Source organism: Lonchura striata, chromosome 3 (assembly GCF_046129695.1).
Source record: "Lonchura striata isolate bLonStr1 chromosome 3, bLonStr1.mat, whole genome shotgun sequence".
Lineage (NCBI taxonomy): Eukaryota > Metazoa > Chordata > Aves > Passeriformes > Estrildidae > Lonchura > Lonchura striata.
Genome location: NC_134605.1, coordinates 95453278 through 95475207, shown reverse-complemented (window position 1 = coordinate 95475207; position 21930 = coordinate 95453278). Strand labels below are relative to the sequence as shown.

The window sequence follows — 21930 nt, the reverse complement described above, 5'->3', positions numbered from 1 at the left end:
TGCCCGCCGGGCGGCGCCCTGCCCCGCCGGGCGGCGCCCTGCCCCGCCGGGCGGCGCCCTGCCCCGCCGGGCGGCGCCCTGCCCCGCCGGGCGGCGCCCTGCCCCGCCGGGCGGCGCCCTGCCCCGCCGCGGCGCTCTGCCCCGCGGGGCGGCGCGGAGCCCCCGGCGGCGGCCGCCCACCCCTCCGCCGGCCGGGGCGGGCCCAGCGCCGTCCCCTCCTCCCGCCCTCGCGGGGACGGGATCGCCCCGCCGCCGACCCAGCCGGGAGCGGAGCGGGCGCGGCGCGGATCTGCAGGAGCCCCTCTCCTCTTCCTCCTGCTCCTCGCCCTCCGCCGGCAGCATGGCCCGGTGCGAAGCGGCGGCCGGCCCCGGCCTCTGCCTGCTGCTGCTGCTGCTGCTCCGCAGCGGGGGGCTCTTCCCCCCCGCCGCCGCGCAGCCGCCGCCGCCGCAGCGCGGGAGCGTGTGGTGCCCCAGCCGCTGCCTCTGCTTCCGCACCACGGTGCGCTGCATGCATCTGATGCTGGAGAGCGTCCCCGCCGTGTCGCCCCAGACCACCATCCTGTGAGTACCCGGCGGGGGCTGCCGCGGCGGCCCGGGGCGGTGGGGGGCGGAGGGAGGCAGGAAGGGAGGAGAAGGCGGAGGAGGGGATGGATACCTGGGGTGAGAGGCACTGGGGTGGGTGGCGGCGGAGCCTCAGCTCTTTGTCTGCGGTCGGGGGAGGGGGCCGGACCCGAGGCGGTGTCTCTGCCCGAGGGGCCCGGGCGTCCCTGCGCCGCTCCGGGGCTGCGCTCGCCGGTGCCGCTGCCCGCTGGGCGCCGCGGTCCGGCCGCGCCCGCGCTCTGCCCGGCTCCGGCGGCGTCGAGCGGGTCGGAGCGGTGCCCCCGGTTCTGCGGGGCTCTTAGAGGTGATGTTCTGCTTAGTGTACGGGGCTTGTGTCCCAGTTTAGTCGTCCCTAGAAGGATTTCAGTACTTTCTTCTTTCCGTTTGAAAGCATATTCAGGCGGCCGGAGGATCGACAGGGACATAGGTGACCCTTTCTGCTCAATTCTTAGACATGTTGGGGATGTACGAGCAAACCGGGACTCAGATCCTGGGTTGCCGAAAACTAACCCGGCTTAGATTCCTACAGGGATTTGCGAACATTAGTTAATAACCAGTTTTCTAGTTCAGACACAAATGTGTCAGTTGAAGTGCCCGGCCGGGCCGTTCCTCTGGTGACTGTTTTGGGTGGGATTGCATTGGTATAAATTTCAGTATTGCCAATGATTGATATTTAATTAACATTGATTTGACTGAAACAGTTACCTTTCCAGGCATATTTCCCTACTATAAAGGCAAAGTTCCAAATGAACATCACACGCTATTTTGTTTCGTGGCTTACTAAGAGGAACAGATTTGTTCCACTGACCTGCTTATATGTTACTTGGGCTCAGAAAGCTCTTGGCACCAGCCCTGCCCTTTCCTTACACACAGGCAGCCGTGGAAGCTGAGCAGAGCTTGGCCCTGGGAATTTTCTGCGGGGCCTCCTGTCATAAATTAACTTGTGACTGTCAGATATTTTCAAAAGGGGTCTATAAAGCCTTGCTGTGTTTCAGCTTCCAAGTATTATTTAATGTGAAGAGTACAGTCATTTAGCATTAACTGAGTCCCTCTTTGGCAAGAAGTGCAGGCTTTTGGCAGAATTGGATTAGTCCTGCAGTACTTGTAAACCTTTTAGGGAACAGTACAGGAAGTGGGTGGTTAATGTTTCTTACATTTGAAACAAAGTACATTTACAGAACACCTTTTGCCTTGAGATTACAGGAAACCGTGTAAAGCTGGTTTTGTGAATCATCATAAATGTAAAAAGAAGGGAAAAAAAAAGTCTTAGAATGTGGAGTCAAGTCTTGATGTATTGGTTTTGTCTTAAAGGTAGAAGGGTCTGCAACAGCAGAAAATATTAGGTTAAACCTCGCCAGGGTGGAGCTCCCCTTACGGTGGGTATTTATAATCTTGCAGTGAGTCAGAGGAGAATGTGTGAACAATGCAAGCATTATACACGTTTAACCCCACTAATATATCAACTTGTCTAGTATGCCAAATCTGAATTATCATTCTGGTATAATACAAGCTACCATGCTGCAGAAGTAATGTAAAAGAAGTTAGAAATATGTTTTCAGCTTGACAAAGAATGGTTATTTTCAAAATATGCCTGCAGATGACCTGCATTCTTCAAAACCTAGTGGTGACCTTACTTGTCATCTAGTAATGGGCATTATCCTTTCTGGACAACTGACTGGGGAACTATTATAAATAAAATAAGCAGTATTACATCTGTAAATACTCAGTTTCTCCTTCTGCTACAGTTCTGCTGAAAGGCTGTGAATGAAAAGGAGCTGGGTCAGAAGATAGTTGGGCAATATGAGTCTTTGGGACAAAGAACAATGGTATAATTTATTTAATAATCAGTAGTTTGAAGGTACCAATCATACATAAATAGCTTACCTGTTTTATATTAATTGCCTAGATTTAGCTGTAGGATATACTGTCAGAACAACTATTGCATGCCTGAGTTACCTACCACTCTTTTTACTTACCTGTGATGTTGAACTGTAGTTCTACACTGCAGTGTTACACTTCACAGAGGTAGTCCATCACCTACAGAGGGCTTTCTACACTCAAGAACAGTTTCTTTTTTAAGCATGAAAGTTAGCAGTTATTTAATCTCTAGTTTTACTCTCAATGTTTGTCTTTCAACTGGTGCCTGTATATTAAATGTATTTTCTTTAGTAGTAGTGTTCATAGTTACATAATTAAAAATAATAATTTAAATCAATCACCTTCCCTTTCAAAACAAAAATTTAGGAAATCCTGCAAAGTGTATTGCTGATGGATTAAGTCCATTTTTACTGGCATTGATAAATTCTACATTCTCATCTGTTATATTTCTTACTTACAACATAGATTGATTATGCAAGGTAATTTTGTAAAAAAATATTGCCCTAAGATTTTCCTGGTTTATAAGTATTTTGCTGAGTACTAGTTCTGAAAAATTCCCCATTTTGGAAGCTGAGTTGACTTTGCTCTATTTCACATATAATTTGTTACATAGATTAAAACAGCATGGGGCCCAGACCAATGGTGCAGCCAAGTGTTTTCTCCCACATATCAAAAATGTCTATTCCTAATCTCAGGTTCTCTTTTGAAAACTGTTTATAACATTACTGGTTGCTGACCTTGCCAGTGCTACTTCTGGCTGTACATTTTCTCACTCTCCCCTGCTTCTCCCACTTTCTGAGACTTCCCCTTTCCTACTGCACGCTGGGAATCATGGTTTAGATTGCTTCTGCAGGGTGGATTCTGACAGCTTTCTAAGCATGTGGTTTCACCCAAGGTGATATTGTTACCTGGGCTCTTTTTTGGACTAGGGCAAACATCCCAGTCCTGTGCCAATTTCCCTTAAAAATGGAGACGCACGTATAAAATGGTTTGAAAAACTACTTAATACCATAAATACAATCATGGAAATTTTATTTTATCTCTGACTAAATATAGAGTGCTTATTTTCACAGAAATTGCTGAAACATACTTAAATTAAACAATTTAAACAGTTGAGGAATGTAAAATTCTTGGTATCCCCTCTTGCTCTCTCCTCCTCCCATAATTGTATCCTTACACTTTTTTAGGGAATTTCTGTGTTCTAGAGCAATTTCTTGTATGTGGTGTTGATGATTCTGACAGGAGACCTTTGAAAATTGATGCAATATGTTACTATTTGTATCTAAACACAATCCAAATCCAAACCTGTCTAAAGACTAGCTACACATACTCAGACCAATACTGAAATTTGTTCACAGTTTTTCTTGGCAGCACTTCATTGCTCTCTTGTTTCTTGCTAGCTGTACGAACAAAATTGTATTTACTGCACTTGAGTCTAACAGATTGAACAAGAAAAGAAACTAATGTTCTGTTAATAGCAGAAAAAGTAAAATTTGACAAAAATAGTTGTCACGAAAGAAAGTGGACTTGATTTGCACTGAGAATGACATGCAAATTATTGAGAAGATTTAATTTTGAAATAAGTCATTCTGTATTTGCTGTGTGATTATTACTTTAGGTCACCTGCGCCTTTGGGTTGTCTGCTACGAATAAAATGCCTTTTCAAGATGCAAGTATAATTTTAAGTGATCAAACCTTAATAGGACTTTTTAAGTTGCAGACATTCCAGCTGAATGAAATGAAATTGAAGGCAACAGTCTGTGTTGCTTGTTACTGCTTTTGTTACATGATTCTAACATATTCTCAACATTGGATAGTTTAGGGTTTGTACTTTTTTATTTACTCATTTATCAATATATTTTAGTTTCTCGTTTGTTCTGTAGATGTCAAAGGGAAAGGGGGAAGTGTTAGTAGTTTAATTCTATGGTGACTTTCTAGACAGCTGAGTAAGAAGTAATTACACTTTTTCATCCCTCCATAAGAACTTTTGTTGGAATCTAATGTACATTCATAATGCTGGTGAAAACCATTACTGAGGCTTCCCAAGAGTATCTGTCTTAATGCAATGAACAACCCCACAACACTGAATTACACAAATCTCATCTATCTGGAGAAGATGTGAATCGCTAAAGAGGTGAGGGTAATGGAAATGTAATGACATTTTGCATTTCATTGTAGATTTGTGCTAACACTATACCTCTTAGCAGATGTGTTTAGGAAAATGAAATGGGTGATGTGTATGGAGACTGTCAGTGCAGGAGTCTCTGGGCTATTGTAGCAGAAATCCTACTGTTTGCAGATCTATTTGACATGATGCATTTTCAGCCCACAAACAACCATCCCATTTTCATCTGAAAATACAATGTCCTTGTGTTCCATTAGATCTTTGAAATCCTTCTGGAAAAATTCCAGTAGATTAAAATTAAGACAAAATAACATAAACACACCTCATCACTGTGAAGGGTGAAGAATTGCAATCTCAAATGTGGACTGTAAGTAAACTTGATCACTTGATGGGTAAACATCAACTTGCATGTAGGAGCTAGTCACAAGATAACACACCAGTAGATTTTATTCAAGATACAGGAATTTGTACATACTTAATGTTAAAAAAAGAAGTACAGATCCTGAGGACTTACTTGAAAGGTTTGAAAATAACTTAATACTGACACAGCTATTGGCACCCCTAGCTGGGCAGCAAAATGCAGTAGGTGCCAGTGATGATTTGCTTGAATGACACAGAACGGGGAGGTTAAAGCACAAGATTATTTCAATAAAAAATATCTTACATCTTCCTGCATTTAAGTTTTATGAACAAATAAAGAATTCAATTTGAGATTAAAACACCTACATTTAGGTGTCTATACACAGGAGTTTACATCTGTATTTGGTTTGTGCATTTCCCTTCTAATAAGTAGCAACTTAGCCAGTAAGTTCATAGTGCCTGGAGCAGAACTCAGCTCACTCAAAAGAGGACACCTTTATTGGAAATATTAATTTCTAACCTCAGACTAGGTCCCTCTTGGGTCTGTGTCATAGCTGCTTGCTCTCAGCCTAGGACATCTAAATCAACAACGGGCACCACTGGTCAGACAACTGAATTAATTAGCTACTCTTTGGGCAGTTTATTAATTTGTTTGTGCCTTCTCCAGCCCAAGTGTGGTGACTAGTCTTCTGTTGACAATAAAAGATGAAATGTCTGTATGGAGATGTTCGTATTTATTAGTCTAAACCAAAGTTTAAAGTATTTTTCACATGAGAATGTTTTCATAGAATTTTCAACAGAAAGAAATTACTTTAAAAAGTAGGCAAAGGAGTCATAAGTGAATTTTAAAAAATAGCTTTCAGAGTGCTTAAATTGTTGCTAAAAATTTTGTTTTCTCTCTATTAAGCTCCATCCTGAATCCCAACAAATCAAGTGGATACTGCAAATGATACCAATTCTCCCCAGCAAAGCAGCTGTGGAGGGTGTGTAGGATGGAAAGCCTGCTGCCATTCCCAGGCAGCCTGCTTGTAGTGCTGATGGAATGAGCCAGGACCAAGGCATGAGTGTGTTAAGGAGACATTTGCAGAGCTTGCAGAATGTGTTTGGTCATTAGCAGGGGCCAGAAGGGCACAGCATTGATAGTATTTGACATTTACTGGGAGATGAGAGGCAAAGCTGCTGAGGGCTGCAACAGAAGGCCCAAACGAATCTTCGCTTCGAGTCACTGGATTCGCTGGTGGGAAGATATTTTTGTATCAGCAGTATGTTAGCCCTCATAAAATTCTTTGCTGAAAAATGGGAAAATGTATGGAACAAAATAATACCCATCATTTACTGCAAGTAGCTTGCTGTACCCTTAACACACTGTCATCAGAGGAATACATTGCGGTGGTGTGTTTTTCTTTCATTTGATATTTGTTTAATATCTGTTTCCCCCCCCCAACCCCCCTTTCCCTGCCCCTTTCCCTAGAACCTTCCCTGTCATTCATTCTAGCCCCCTCCTCAGCTTCCAGATGTTAGTTCTGCCCTAAACTCCTCCCCTGCTATTCCCTCATTGGTTGCTGTTCCTACACCCGTCCTCCTGAGTTCTGTATAAAACCTTTGCCCCCCCGCCCGCCGGGGTCTTGGGGCTCATGGAATAAAACCATCTCGTTCCCCCCCCAAGTCCCGTGTCGCCTTCGTCTGTCCCCGCGCGCCACGAACTGAAACTGCAGAGCTTGCGGGGGAAAGCGGCCGCCCGTTCTCTTCCCTCACCGCCCAGCCTGGCACGGCTCGGAGTGCCGCGGCTCGGAGCGCATGCCGCGCCACAACATATGGTAGCGAGAGGATGGTTCCCTCCTTCGTCTTGTAAAAAAAACGGGCAAATTTGTGGGGGCGCCCGCCTCACAGAAGAAGAAGGAGGGAAGAGGAACATCTACGGCCGTAAAAGCTCTGCCGGATGCTATGAGGAGCTGAGCGCCGAGCGAAAAAGATTGAGGCTCCGGGACCTCTTTGTTCTCGCCATCTTCCCGCCCGGGAGCAGCCGCGCTGCACGGGCAGCCGGGCTGCAGAGCTTTTTGGCGGGCAGACTTACCCGAGAACACAGAGGGCGGTTTTGGCAGCGGCTCGGGGGAGCCTGAAGAAAGGCTGATCGAGAAGAGGTTCATTCCTCGGTCAGCATCTGCAGCGAGACCACCGGAGGCTGATAGTGGCCGAAACCAAGGCTTCGGGGACGAGTCTTGGTTTAACGGGAACACCCAGGCTTCCGGAAGGGCCAAAACCGGGAAGGAACATCCCCAGTTTTCAGCGCGACTTTTCCATCGAGTCGAGGAGAAGATTCAAGCCATCTCCGTCCGAGCCTGCAAGGTAAGGTAGGCTACACGGGGTGGGGATCGCCCCGACGGGCGGCTGGGTCTGCCACCTTTTTTTTTCTCGCGTTTTAACCCCCGTCTGCGCCCAGACTGGGGCTGTAGCCGTGCATGTCCCTGGCAAGCGGGTGGGTTTTCTTTTTCTGGGGGAAGCTAGCACTGAGTGCTATCCTTCGCCTAGTCTTCTGTGGGGACCTAGATTAGATCGCTTTTTCTTCTCCTCGAAAAAGTTGTCTTCTCTATCCTCCCCTCCCCATTCTGGGCTGGACGGAGGGGGTAGAAAAGACACCAGTAAGGATCAGCTAAGAGGGCGACACGTTAGCTATAGGAGCGTTGTTAAAAGGGGCCCTTTACACCCACGCATTGCGCCGACATCCAGCTGCGTCGGGCGGCCCCCCCCCCCTCCTATAAATTTCCCCTTTTTGCTTCTGTGAAGCTCCCTATATCCCCATCCCCTCGGACTTTCCTAAAACCCTTTCCTATCCTCCCTTGGGGATTGCTGTGGCCGAGCCGCCCCAAGTGCCCTGCCGGACACTGCTCAGGCCAAGTGCAGTGTATCTGGCACCCCTCCCAAGATGGCACTGGCCACGCCGCTCGGGACCCATTTTCCGCCTTGACCCTTCTTTTCCGCCCCTAGTTTCCCGCCAGTCCCATTTCTCTCCCAATAGCCCTGCACCGTCCCTGCACGAGGCTAGTCCCTATTGTGGGGAGGCGGGGTTGGATATTCCCCATCCTTCTTCGGGCTCGTCCTCTGGGGGGAGGGTCGGGAGGGATCTTCTCCCGAGGAAATGGAGCCGAAACCCGGGACTGGGGATCCGTCATTTTGTCTTCCCCCTGAAATGGCGGCGCCCCGGTCCACCCCTTACCGATACCCCCTGTTAATCATGGCAATCACTAATTAAGTGATTGTCTGATTCCCCTATCCTATTCCTTAATGTACCCTACCCAATACTCCTTTTTATTTAACTACGAATTCCTCTTTTTGCTTTTGATTATTTTTGAATAATCTGTTTGTTGAGTTATATTTTATAGAAAAAAAAAATCATCCCAGTTAATTAATACTCAAGATATTATGCCCACCTCTCAAACGGACATTCAAATTGAACAAACCACATCGCTATCCGCTGACTCTGCTTTAAAACAAGCGCCGTTATCCGCTGACTCTGCTTTAAAAATTTAAGAAGCTGAACATCACAAGCGCCGCGACGAAGCAAATTCTAAATCAAATAAAGTCACAAATCCTGCTGTGCTTTGTACCCTTAATTTGGACTTTGATTTAGGACAATTTTATATATTCCAGATGAAGTTTTTATATGTTTCATATGTTGTAATCACAATTAGTTTATCATTTTTTAATGTCTTTCAATTTATGTTTTTTTAATAATATGTAATGTTACAATTTGATTTTATATTAAGTTGTTTTGTTATAATTATAATTAATTCAGTCTTTTCTGATATTTTTTGACTTAAAGGCTGTGTTTAACCATTATTGCTACAGGAATCACTCAGCTACTATATCGCTTCAGGCTTGCTGCATTGCTGCGAAATTTAAAAATTTATTAGTTATATTTAGTTGATTTTTTATTATATTTAATTCCAATAATTCCATTTAATTATTTTATTTAAATTAGATAATTGTAATTTTAATCATTCTAATTAAATTTTAAAATTTAATTTCTGTCAATTATTTCAATTCTATTTCAATTATTTCAATTATTTACATTATTTTAAATTGTTACCCAAAGCAGCAAAACAGCAAGTTTTATACAGTCTTATGTCTAATTTAGAATATTACTACTCTTCCTGCCCTATAAATGCAATAATGTGTCTTTCATGTCCTTTAAGTAATTTACAATGTTATCATATGATTTTATATTATTTGCATGTTTTATTAATTTGCTTAAACCACAAAATTCTCCTTCTTTTTGTAAAGAAAAAGAGGGAGATGCGGTGGTGTGTTTTTCTTTCATTTGATATTTGTTTAATATCTGTTTCCCCCCCCCAACCCCCCTTTCCCTGCCCCTTTCCCTAGAACCTTCCCTGTCATTCATTCTAGCCCCCTCCTCAGCTTCCAGATGTTAGTTCTGCCCTAAACTCCTCCCCTGCTATTCCCTCATTGGTTGCTGTTCCTACACCCGTCCTCCTGAGTTCTGTATAAAACCTTTGCCCCCCCGCCCGCCGGGGTCTTGGGGCTCATGGAATAAAACCATCTCGTTCCCCCCCCAAGTCCCGTGTCGCCTTCGTCTGTCCCCGCGCGCCACAAACTGAAACTGCAGAGCTTGCGGGGGAAAGCGGCCGCCCGTTCTCTTCCCTCACCGCCCAGCACGGCTCGGAGTGCCGCGGCTCGGAGCGCATGCCGCGCCACAACAATACATTGTCATATATTACAGTGAATAAATATGATTTCTTGTTTTCATCTTATTTACTAAGATATATTTTTGAGTGGTAAATACTTAACATTTGAATATTAAAATGATAAATATGTGTTTATTTACCGAAAAGATACCTTTAATAAATAAACCCAAAGACCTGTTTGACCTCATATCTGTTTTTTGAGGGTGATGGAAAGCACAGCTTATGAACAAGTACATAGCAGCATATAGTTGTTTATACCTATAATAATTTGCAGATGTGGATTTTTGGGACTAAAGATACTTCCGTATTTTATGTAAATCTTGATGGATCTCTGCTCCACAAATTGTTTAACCTCTTTTTTTTTTTCCAACTAATTTCACTGTTAAGTTACATTACAACTTTCAGTGACAAGGAGTATTACACAAACTACATGGTGTAAATTGCTGTCTTCTGTTTGAAGCCTAAAAGTTGTTAGCTTCACTTAGTATCTCCCATTTCTTCTATTGGAAGAGACAGTGAGTCCTTGATCCCTCTCTATCATTCCAATGCCAGCTGTGATCTTTGATACTAAGTTTCTCCATTCCTTTCTTTTTAAAGTTGGAGTTTTCTCCGTGAAAGGTTGGTATTAATCTCTCATCATCTGGACTGTTGTTTCCCCACTCTGCTGTGTTTGGAGGTGAGGGAATTGTAACTTTGCCCAGTATTTCTATGGACAAATCTGGTATGAGGTTTCATGAATTAATCAAGGGTAGCTTAAGATCTTGTCTGTAAGTAGTAATGGTCACTTCTAGGCCTGCCATTTTATTTGTGAAGTTTGATTTTCTCCATATACATTATTTTATACAAATACTTGCATTAGGTCTGCATTTTAATAGCCATTCATGGACTGTTGACAGGTCTTTTTGCTGTTCTTCCTGGGTAGACTTTGTTAAAATAGATGAATATCATAAATAAAACTTTGTTCTTTCTGTGGTCATCACTCTTCCATTTAGGAATAAACTGAATAATGCACAACTCAGCACAGCTCTCTGTGAAACTCTACTGGTGACCTTTCCCAACTACAAAAATTCTCCATTTAGTGCAAACATCTCTTCATATGCTCGTCTGGACTGTGGAGTATTTGCTTCATAGCTGTTTCAAAATATTGTCTTCTAATTCCCAAAGCTTTGGGAGTTTGGACTGTTGTCAGCACAAGGTTTTTTGTTTGTTCTACTGAAATGTTTTAGAAAGCTATAAGGATTATACAGATCAGTGGATTGCTTTGTGTTGTTGTCTACATCCCCAATTCAAAATCTGTTTTAAACATTTTTCTGTCTTTCTGATTCTGTTTAACAGAGTCCTTCAGTGTGTCTGCTGTTACACAATTTTCCCAAACAACATAATTAAAAATGATGAGTTAAATGAGTTTTCAGCATTGCTTTGGGGAATTTAGGGGCATGAGGGACAGTGAATAAGAAATTTTTGTGTTGCAGAGACAAACATAGGATTACGTATTGGAAAGAGTAGGAAATGGATGCTTGGACTTGAGTAAATGTATTCTTTCTTTCTTAATTCCCAAAGGCAGCTGGTGGAAAAATAACAGGGAGATGCCTACCCTTACATCATAGGAGTGTCTCACCTAAAATGGTGGTAAACACATGACTAAGAGAAAAACATGATTAATAAATAGTCTAACCTCTTCCATTTTCTGAGTAGCCCCTACTGATTTTTCTCCCAGGTGAGGCCAGTGCTCATTAAGAGATGACATGGGGATATCATTAGCCTGCAGAAAACTTTGTTATTTAGGTGTTAAATAAATGTTAGGCTTGTTGCATGTGCTTATGGATTGCCCTACAAGTAAGTGAAGTTTAAATTGAAAGGTTGTAAGTCTAGCAGAAAAAAAAATTAGGAAATACAGCCAGTAAAGAACAGAGCTTGGCATGAAGATAGAAGGAAACTGCAGAAAGAAACCAACATAATATAACAGGAGAAATCAATATTGCTATTATGACATGAAAAAAAACCAGACAACTATTCAGGAAATAACAAAAGAAGAAGAGAAGTAGTGTATTTAAAATTGCATATTATTTTTTTTTTTAATTACAAAATAGTCTTTATATGAACATTTTACTGTGTGTAATAGGTAAAATGAAAATGGTAGGTTAATATTAATATTTTGAGACTCCAGTTCTATTTTGAACAACTGAAAAAACAGCTAAATTTTAATCTATCTTGATTCATGTTTTAATATGGTATTTTTTCAATTATTTATTTTTGTATTCCAATTTCTGAGACTTTCAAATCTTACTGTAGTTTGTTTACAGTATTTTGTAATCAAATATTTTGTACACTCTAGATCTAATCTTGCAGAACTCACGCATAGCTTTGTATACATGAGTAATCCTCAGGCTTCTGATTTTTCCTGGACAGGGACATTTGCTGAGTTTCTTTCCAGCAAGCCAAAGTGTTTACATCCTTATAGGAAAAGACTTCCCTTACAGAAAAGATCCATTTAAAAAGGTAACATTTAAAATCTGTATCACACAATCAAAACATTTAAAGTTGCTTGTCTTTCTGGTGAAGTTTATCTATAAAAAGAAGTTAGTATTTTAAATACTTACATGTATGTGTGTTTCTGTATATTTATATATACATATGCTGTATGTAATGTGTATATACAGATAGATATAGGGAAACAACTGAGCTAAATTGTCAACCATTTTTTCCATTTGGATTCAATAAAAAAACAAAAACCCAAACCAAAACAAAAATAACTTTAAAGGCTTTCTTATTGCAAATGTGGGCAGGGTTTCAAGACAATCCATAGAGATGGTTGCAACGAGAGCTGACTGAGCTGGAACGGAATGACTCAAATGTTTCCTTTTCCCTCCTTTGCTTATCAGACTGCCAAATTTGATTTCTTTTTGGTGTGGCATTATTACTGCTGCTAATGAGAGTCAAGTGATTCTTTTAAACAGAACATTGAATGTTTATTACAAATAACAGAGTCTCAAAATCTTGAGAAAGACGCACAGAGGAGAGATTACTGTGGTCTCATCTTCATGTCTTTTTGTTTAATCTCTGTTTACAAAATAAGCAAAGATTAGGACATTGAAGAGTTTGTGTAGTGGCTGGCAGAGTTTCTTAAAACTATGTGAAAGTTTGTAGAATAAAAGTGTGAAGTTTTATGCAATGTAGTGTTCTCTTTTAGGTTTTTTTTCTGAGTTGTTTTTTAAATTTGACTAATGAAAAAGATGAGCAAATGTTTTTAACTCCAAATTAGTTTTACTGCCTGTGACATTTGTCTCTTTTTTTGTTGTGACCTGTTGTTGTAACTTTCAGATTTTTTATTCTCTTTCCAATTGCCACTCCCTGTATCTTTCGGAAACATTTTCTTTCAGCATTCTTTCCCCTTAAATCACTTATTACAACAGACTGCTTATTGCCTGGCTGGTCTGAAAAAGGAAAAATATTACTGGGTAGACTGTGTTACCTTAACTAATGACTGTTTTTGGTAAGCAGGATGATGACTGCTAAATGTCAAGTTCTTTGCACTGTGTTAGCCAGACTGGATTTAACAGCATTTTATTAGCCATTTTGCTGCTGGTTTCCTGTGTTGCAGAAAAAATAAAGAATAAATGAGTCCTTTCATGCTTGACTGATCTCTAGGCAGTGTGAGCATTGTGACTGGGACAGCATGAAATTCAGTGCGGACTTCTCAAAACAGTTAAATTCAGAGTCCTATAGCCCCTGTCCAAGGTCCATCATGCTCTACAGAAGCAAATATTTCACTTTTACAAGATCTTAGTTGTCCACTTTGATATAAAATTTTACTATTTGGTGTCTCATGGTGGCTTCTATTTAATGATAGATTATAATGATAATCTGATTAATCAGTTACCAATTTTCACATCTTTAAATTAATGTCTTGTCATGTTTTTATGGTGAGAAGAGAGAACTTTTCTTCCCTATTTTTCCAAAATATTTTGAAAAATATGATGGGGAATGTGTGTTCTGGTACACAGATAACTCTAGTGGGCCATTCAACACTCAAATACAAATAAATGTCACATTACATTGTCTGCTAAGATAAACTAAAAAGCTAGATTAGCAGTATGATGGTATGACATATGTATATTAAAAAGTACATGGCAGGATACCTTTTAGGGGATATTTTGTCACTCTTTGGGACAATAGCTAATTTGGGTTCAATAAAGAAGTTTTGGTTTGATGGTATTTTGATAAACTCTCCAAGAAATTGGAGAGATTATAGTATTTATTTCTTACAGGCATAAATTGAATGGGAAAATCCAGATCTTTGCCTTTGGTAAGGTTCTCAGTCTCCAATAAAAAGGGTCTAGGTAATTGAGTTAAAGTGCCAGTAGAAGGAGAGGCTTATATCAGGCAAAGACAACTGCAGACCTATGACAGAGCTGTTAAGAACAGTGAGAGCAATTTGATTTTGTGAGTTAGTGGCTTGCTCTACATTAACTTCCTGATTTAATTTTATTGCCCTGGGAAAAGCTTAAGAAAATGCAAAAGCAGCTATGTAGGGGGTAAAATAAATGTAAATGTTTCCTAGTAAGACTTTTATGTATATCTAAAGCATGTTAACTTGTACATTGGAGACTTAGTTGTTAGGTATGTAAATAATGGCTACCAGACAATTATTAAAGGTCTGTAAGTACCTTTCTTAGTGTGGTAACATTTATCATTTATTTAAACCAATTTTTAAAACTAAGGATATTTTTTTTTCCTGAGTTGTCAATCAATAATCTAAATCACTTGAAATTTCTCAAATATTGATACATGTTGAAACATTTTTCTTGATTCAGTAAACAACAGTTTCGAAAACTTAGCCAGAAAATCTTCTAATCCTCTATTGTGATATGAGTATTTTCTTGGATGCTTTATACTATGTCATCTTTGTGTATTTTCTGGAGTAGATGTTTTCTTTTTCATATCCTCTATTTTACTTAAAAAATTTGATATATCTTGCATGGGAATAATTCAATACAAGATTTGGAAAGAGAAAAATACGTAAAAAGAGTCTGAGACCCAATATTCATTAGAGATTTCCAATGGAACAGTAATTAATTGGCTGAAAGCAAGGTTTATTAAAAAAAAAAAACAACAAAACAAACCAGCCTTCAGTGTCTATCTTTATATTGGTCATATCTGTATAAAATATATATATCCATCAATAGGTGTAAGATAGACTTGTCTTTTGAACAAATTTGTGGGATTGCCAAACATCTCAGATATCTTCAGGGGAAATTTTCTGCTTTTGATGAATTTACAATGTAAAGAACACTTAAAACAGATGACAGGTAGGCAAGTGACTTGTGTACAGCCCCCACACTCAGGTAGCCAGTTTTATGACTCCATGGCATATGTTTATAATCCCTTATTCATCAGAGAAAGAAATAAGAACTAGTTGTGGTTTTGCACTCACCATTTAACAATAGCAAGTTGAATTCAAACTAATCTTTTTAATATTGGTAAAATTTTGAATTCCCACTGTACATGGAACACAGCAATATCTGTGCAACCCAGATTCCTTAGATGAGAGTTTTTCTTTACCTTTCATGTACTTTTTTTTCCCCTCTGAATATCCACAAGGAATTATTTTGTAATAGTGCTAGAATAGAGCAAGTACCTGTCTCACATGTCAGACATCGTCTGTGACAGAATTTGTATCCTGGTTGGTTGGTTGGTTAATTAAATAACTTTTATATGCTTACTGGCTTTTGCAGGCTGACTTCACTCTAAAAATATCCATATTTCTCTGAAAGAATATTTCATTTTTCAGGAATAAATCTTCTAGACAGTGTAAAGAAAAAAATTCTTTTAGAAGGAGGTCATGATTCAAGTGGAATTAATTTATTTTATTTTTTTAACTTTAAAATTTGGAGATAGTTTGACATGATAGTAGACCTGTAAAATAAATTGGTTTAACATCCAGATCTATATATAAGAAATTTCTCATAACATCAGGATTTGTAAATCTGGTAATCTTTGGGGATTTAAAATTTGGGATTTGTTTTGTTTTTTTCTTGATTGGTGTCTCTTTCATTATGTAAATCTGTTGGTTTTAACTGCATAGTGATGAAGCTTCAGTGGCCAGGAAATAAAATGTTCATTCAGTTCAGGCTTATCTGTAGCTGTATGGTTTGGACATGGGCAGGACGTGCCCCTCCAGAGACCAGAGCTCTGTATGGTCTTGGGAAAGATTCCAGCCACAGGACTGCTGTAGTGGCACAGCATCTGACACCTGAGGAAACTTTTACCAGTAGAAAGTTTTTCATTTAAATGCTGAGTGCTGGGTTTGTGGCTTGCAGCCTTCAGCCTCTTCAGTCCTTGAAGTGTCTTAAGTATTTGTGGAAATCCCAGCCATAAATTGGTGTTTGCATGCCTTTGGATCAGAGGGTATATTTGTGCTTCTGACCACTCTTAGAGCACTGATCGTTAAACTGTGGAGCCAGAGGATTCTTGTGCAGTTGAACTTAAAATTTGGTGATTAATATTTCTGGGAAATAATTTTTTCACAGGCTTTAAAGCCAAATATATGACATAGCAGTGGTCTTAGTCAAGTGGAATACTACTAATTTATACATTTTCAAATCATGTAGATGTGTTTTTCAGTAGAAGAAACATTGGAAGAATCTTTTATTCAAAGCTGGAAATTAATTGGTAGATATATGTGAATTGAAACTATTGAAACTAAGATTTTGGTAGATATATGTGCTTGAATTGCAAATATTGAAACTAAGATTTTTAAAAAAATTGGCTGCAGATAGTAGACTTTTTTTACTATTTAGATTGCATATTAAAAGAAAATAGTAAGTCAAATGTATTTAAGTAGCTGGTCTATTTAGTATATTAATGCTAGTATACACCTACTTGCTTTCTTCCAACTTTCTTTTTTAATTTACAAAACAGAGATTGTACCTCTTCGCAGTAAAACAAAACAAAGCAAACCAAAAATAACTCAGAAACATCCTGTGAAGGCATCTTGGCTTTCTTTTAGCCAGCAGTAGTTGTTCACTCCTGTGCGTGGTCTTCATCAGTTCTCAGAGTTAGCTGATAAATAAGCAAGGGAAGAACATTTGGTTTCAGTCTGAATAATTTCCCTGGTTTGGTGGTGATGTTTGAGAGAGGGGAGGAGCTGCCTCCTGCACAAACCAGTTGACCTGCCCCTGGGGCCTCATCAAACAGGACCTGCCCTCAGAGAAAAGCATAAAATAAGCTGAATCTGTGGTGCAGCTTGAAGGGGCAGGTTTGGGCAAACAGGGAACTCTTAATACCCCTTCTGAGAAAAAGCCCCCTTGCACTTTGCTTCCTTGCCAGGGATGCAAGTGCCAGCAGCCCCTGCTCTGTGCTTCCCTGGGCTACTGCACCCACCTGCCAGAGCAAACATGCTACCTCAGAATTGTCTGCAATTCTAACTTCCACAAATTAATTTTTAATTAATGTCCCCTCTACTGAGTTGTTATGCTAGATATTTATTATTTGGATATTTTAAACCATCTGATATTCCTTAAAGGCAGGTTTGTACTTAATTGAATATTTTAGAGATAATTCTGGTATTTTCATGCTACTTTGGCAAGAGTAATCAAATATTTGAACTTTTTTTTACATACACACTAGGTCAAAAGTCTTGTTCTTTATGTTTGAGCTGAGGAAAGACCCCTTGAGAATCAGTTTGCAATTATGTGTTACTGGGCAGCATGGCTGCTCTCCATGTGGCCCAAATGGTGTTTATATGGCCTGGGTATAGCTAGTTTGTATGGGGTAATAAAAGCAAGAATGTAAGTTGAAACCTGTTCAAAATAGAAAAATCAGATTGAGTTATAACTTTAAAAATGGCATTACAGTGTGATGACTGAAGAAGGATAAACTTGGATTTTATTCAGAAATTACCTTTTTTGTATTATGAACAACATGAAGTGTGTAAAAACATTACTGAAGATACCAGAAAAAAGAATGAAACATCTGCAGACAGAATATTTTGCCAATAGAGTGGAGTAATTACAGAGAGATTCATAGAAGAGTGCTTTCTAATTGATTGTTGGCTTAATGCTGCCAGTATTAGAACTGCTAGGAAGAGGGTGCATGACAATGCAAAGTAGGTGCGATCTCCTGAGGCCACTGGAATTAAAAATACTAACAAGACTAGTAAGATATACTTTGAAATTTCAGATACATCCATAACTTTCAGTTTTCCAAACTGTTTTTTAAGATAGCAAATCAATTTAATTTATGTAGAGAAAGAAGAAAATAAATGTGCAGGGGAAGAAGTGGTAGGCTAGTATTACTTAGTTCTGCTTTTGCAATGTGAGGTAAGAGATGATGGGTATTGATTGAGTTATGCTATGGAATATAATAAAATGTATAAATCATAATGTTTATCATTGATCTTTTCTTATTCTCTTGATGCATTCTGTAAGGTAACTTGTGCATTCTGTAGGGTAACTTGTTCCCTGATGAATAGTAGCTCCAAAACTGCTTTTTGTTTATAATTTTGATATCTGTGTGAGGATGGACTTAAGAAGAAAAGTGAAACAATAATCTGTTCCCAGACATTCCCTTCTCTGCATGTCATTAGGCTGGGTCTTCTAGTAGCCACTTGCATTGCTCTTCGTGGGGAGAAAATGACTTCTCCCAAGAGAAGGGACCAGTTGCCTGCCTTGAGGCTGTCTGCACTCCTGAGGATTGGGGAGATGAGTGTCAGAGGAGTCCTAAGACCCCTGTTCCTCTGAGTTTTCTTTGCCAGAAGCAGGAGGAGCTGGAGGCAGAGTCAGAAAGTAGCTAACTTATCTGCTCTTGCAGCCTGTTGTTAACCTCAGGAAGCAGAAAGTTCCATTCCAAGAGTTGCAGCTTTTTCATTGAGTTGACCTGGGATTTTCCATGGAGTGGAAGGAAGAGCTGTTGCTTTGTCTGAAACCAGGAATTCCAGTCTGCAGCCAAGTGACAGAGTACCTGAATTTTTGGTGTTACTTTTTGTGCAAGCCAACAGTGTTTCCATTTTGGTAGTAAAATGTCCCTTAGCATTCTACAAGAACAGCTATCCATATAAATTCTAACACCTCTATTGGAATCTAATATGATTATCACTATTGGAAATAAGTGGGAAGTACAAAACAGTTGGAAATATATTCCAACGAAATCTGCCTAGTGTAGTGGGAAGAGTGACATATAGATTTACAATGAATAAAAGCTTTTGAGTCAAATTTAGATGTTATTTTTAGATGCAGTAATTCCTTCAATTTTCCACATCCTTTGGCTTGATGTTGGTCCTGAATTGCAGAACTTCTTTTTTAATTGATGAAAACAAAAAGGGCATTTTTTAGTAAGGTCATTGGCATCTTAGATGCCGGATGTTATTTATTGGCATATTAAATATAATACAAGCTCACATGCACTGCATCAATGAGACTGCCTGCCCTGAGGAAAGAAGTCCCTAAAACTGCAGGGATGAGGAAACCACACTTTTATTCTGGTTTATTAGTTCCCTTGTCCAGCTTGTTTGTTCATTCAGAGCCCTCACTCTCACACCTGTTTTCAGATGTAGGATCTGTGTTGCTGAGAGCTCAACCCTGCACTGATCCTCACCCAGAATAGGGCATACCCAGCTGGGTGCTCCTGTGGGAGAGGTGCTGATGTGGCAGAGTTAAGGAAGTTTAAGGCACTGTGGTAAAACGCAGGGGATTATTCTGTGTTGGTTTTCAATTATGATTATGCACACTATTTGCATCTATTTTCCTGAGAGAACAAATCTGCTACAGAATAAAATCAGAGTTGTATTTTTTCCTACCCATCCCTATTTGAAGTTTTATGGTTTATTTATTTTTAAATCATTCAAGAGCTGCTGCTGCAAAAAAATAATGCATGAACTTCAGTGTCTGGATTTTTTAAAGGAAAATGGTCAGTGCTATTCCTCACTTAAAGGTGTTTGTTTCTGCTGAGCAGAAACTGAAAACAAACATGCTCAAGCTGAAGTTTGGAAGCAGGATGAGACTATCCCATTTTTAACAGTGAATATCCCATTTTTAACAGTGAGAGTTTACTACTAGAATGATTAACAAGTCGTGATTTTGCTTGATGAATGGTCTTGAATTACACTTTTATATATTTCTTAAATGGATGGCTGAGCTCTGACAGCAATAATTGCCTTAAGACAGGAATTTCTCTATTGTTGTGTGACTTATTTTGTGAGAGAGGTTCAGGGATGATAATGTTTCTTTTTGGCTTTCAGTTTTTTCCTCTGAGAATATCAGTATTTCATGGATATAGAGTTTAGAATTAAGAATTCCTGTGAGACAGAGAAGTGCAGAAACAATATTTATTTTACAGAATGGTACATGGGAGGAAAATTAGACTAATTTATGACTGTAGTGTAACAGCAGAATTTCTGTGGGCTTTTCACAGTAGTAATTCACAGATCTGCTAACTTTAAATGCAAACAAAACTAGTGCATTTGTTTCCGTGATTCATGCTGAGCCATAAACTAGTCATTCCTATTTGGTGTCTTCTTTAGCCTACTACAGAATAGAAACTTAAGTTTTTATTCAAAAGTCCAGTTGAAACTGCATATTCTTAAATATTTAAAAGGAAACCAAAAAAAGGTTGCATCTCCAACTGCCACTAGTCCTCTAAAATATTTCAATGTGTCATAACTCTTTACACAGACTGTGCCAACCATTAGTTTGATCCAACACCTTTGCTGTCTCAGATTTGTGTTAGTACAGCACACAGACACAACTGTTGTGCTCTGTTTTATTTGGCATAGCACAAACACAGGACAAAACATCAGCCCTTTCCCAAGGTTATTTCTGTTAAAAATAATCAGTAATGAAACATAGGGCTGTGCTGTCAACAGCCTTTTCATTGTTTGGTTTTAGCAATAGATCCCCCTGAGAGAAATAAAGACAGATCTTGCCTTTTCGTGGCAGAAAAGGCAAAATCTGCAATTTTGCAGAAACAGCATTTGCATCTCTGAATTCTGTCCATGCTGGTAAAAGGAGGGGGATTTGGTTGTGTGTGTTTGGTTTTGTTTTGGGTTTGTTTTTTTTTTTTAAGATAGTATGACAATTAGAAAATTATAAAATAAAATTTCTAATATCAGAATTATCAGAAAAATTTCTGTAGTGGATGAATATTGAAGGACTCTGAAAGTGGATGACACAAAGAGCCACAATCACACCAGGGTAGAATTTCCATGTATAATTTTTGGCAAGCCTACAGGCCTAAAACTTTGGACCAGCAAATCCCACTTGAGTCCTTTAATGGCACTTTTAATGGCTGGTTAGAAATGTTGGCGACAAGGGCAGCAAAGGGATCTAAAGACTTAGTATGACAATACTGTAGTGCATGTCATTGAATTAACATTTAAATGTTTTCCTTTCAACTGTAATGGCAAAATAATTGTTAGTTAAAACAAATCCTTAGCTCTTGGAGAAGGATATATCATAAGCTCTGCATTCACCAAAGCTATAGCTGATAAAATAGTTTTTAAGACATGTGAACTCAAAATTCCTGTTAACAAATCTTACTTATTTGTACAAATCAGATATTATTTAAATTAGATAATTGATATATCATATAGACTTTATACTTTATGAAGCATGGGTTTATGATCAAGGCGAGTACTTCCAAATGCTCTGCATCCTGTTCAACAGATTTCAGTATTTTTGTGGTCCTACTATTTACTTTTGGTACTGAAATTACAGTGTACTAAGTACTGTTGACTATGGTACCCCCTCACCATGTAAGAATAACCTTTTAATTTTCCATCTCAAAATGTGGTAGCTTTTTTATGTGCTGCATGCTAATGTACAAATAATAAAAATATCTCAATATAAATTAGAGAAAATTACATAGTGTATGTAATAATTAGACTAGGGAAGATTAATCCAGAAAATGAATGGCCAAGAAAAAGAAGAATTATAGAATTTTGTTTGTAAAAGAAGCTCTAGGGCTAAATTTGAAAAGGAGGCAAAAATCCCACAAAAATTTAATTCCTGTATTCTAGCAAATGTTACACTGCTAACAGAGATGATTACTGTAAGTAGTGCTATAGCTCCAAGTAGGGTTTGGTTTTATTTTTTTTAAGTGGTGGCTGTGTCTTTGTTTGTTCAACAAAGTGACACATTTTTTTACAGGGCAGTAGTTAAAGCAGCATTAAAGTGCCATTGACATCATCCAGTTACTCCACTGACTTGATTATATAACCTCTTTTGTGCAATTTTCATGCTCTGCTCTGTTTGAATGTTTTTACTATGC

At 39.5% G+C, this 21930-nt stretch overlaps 1 protein-coding gene across 1 annotated transcript in view; it reads left to right on the top strand.

The window, feature by feature from the left end:
- The first annotated feature begins 258 nt into the window (after positions 1-258).
- PXDN (peroxidasin) overlaps positions 259-21930 on the top strand; it is an 87158-nt gene continuing 65486 nt past the window's right edge. Inside the window, exon 1 of the mRNA XM_021551105.3 lies at positions 259-561. Within this exon, the coding sequence (XP_021406780.1) occupies positions 341-561 (221 nt within the window). The 5' untranslated portion in view covers positions 259-340. The remainder of the gene's footprint in view (positions 562-21930) is intronic.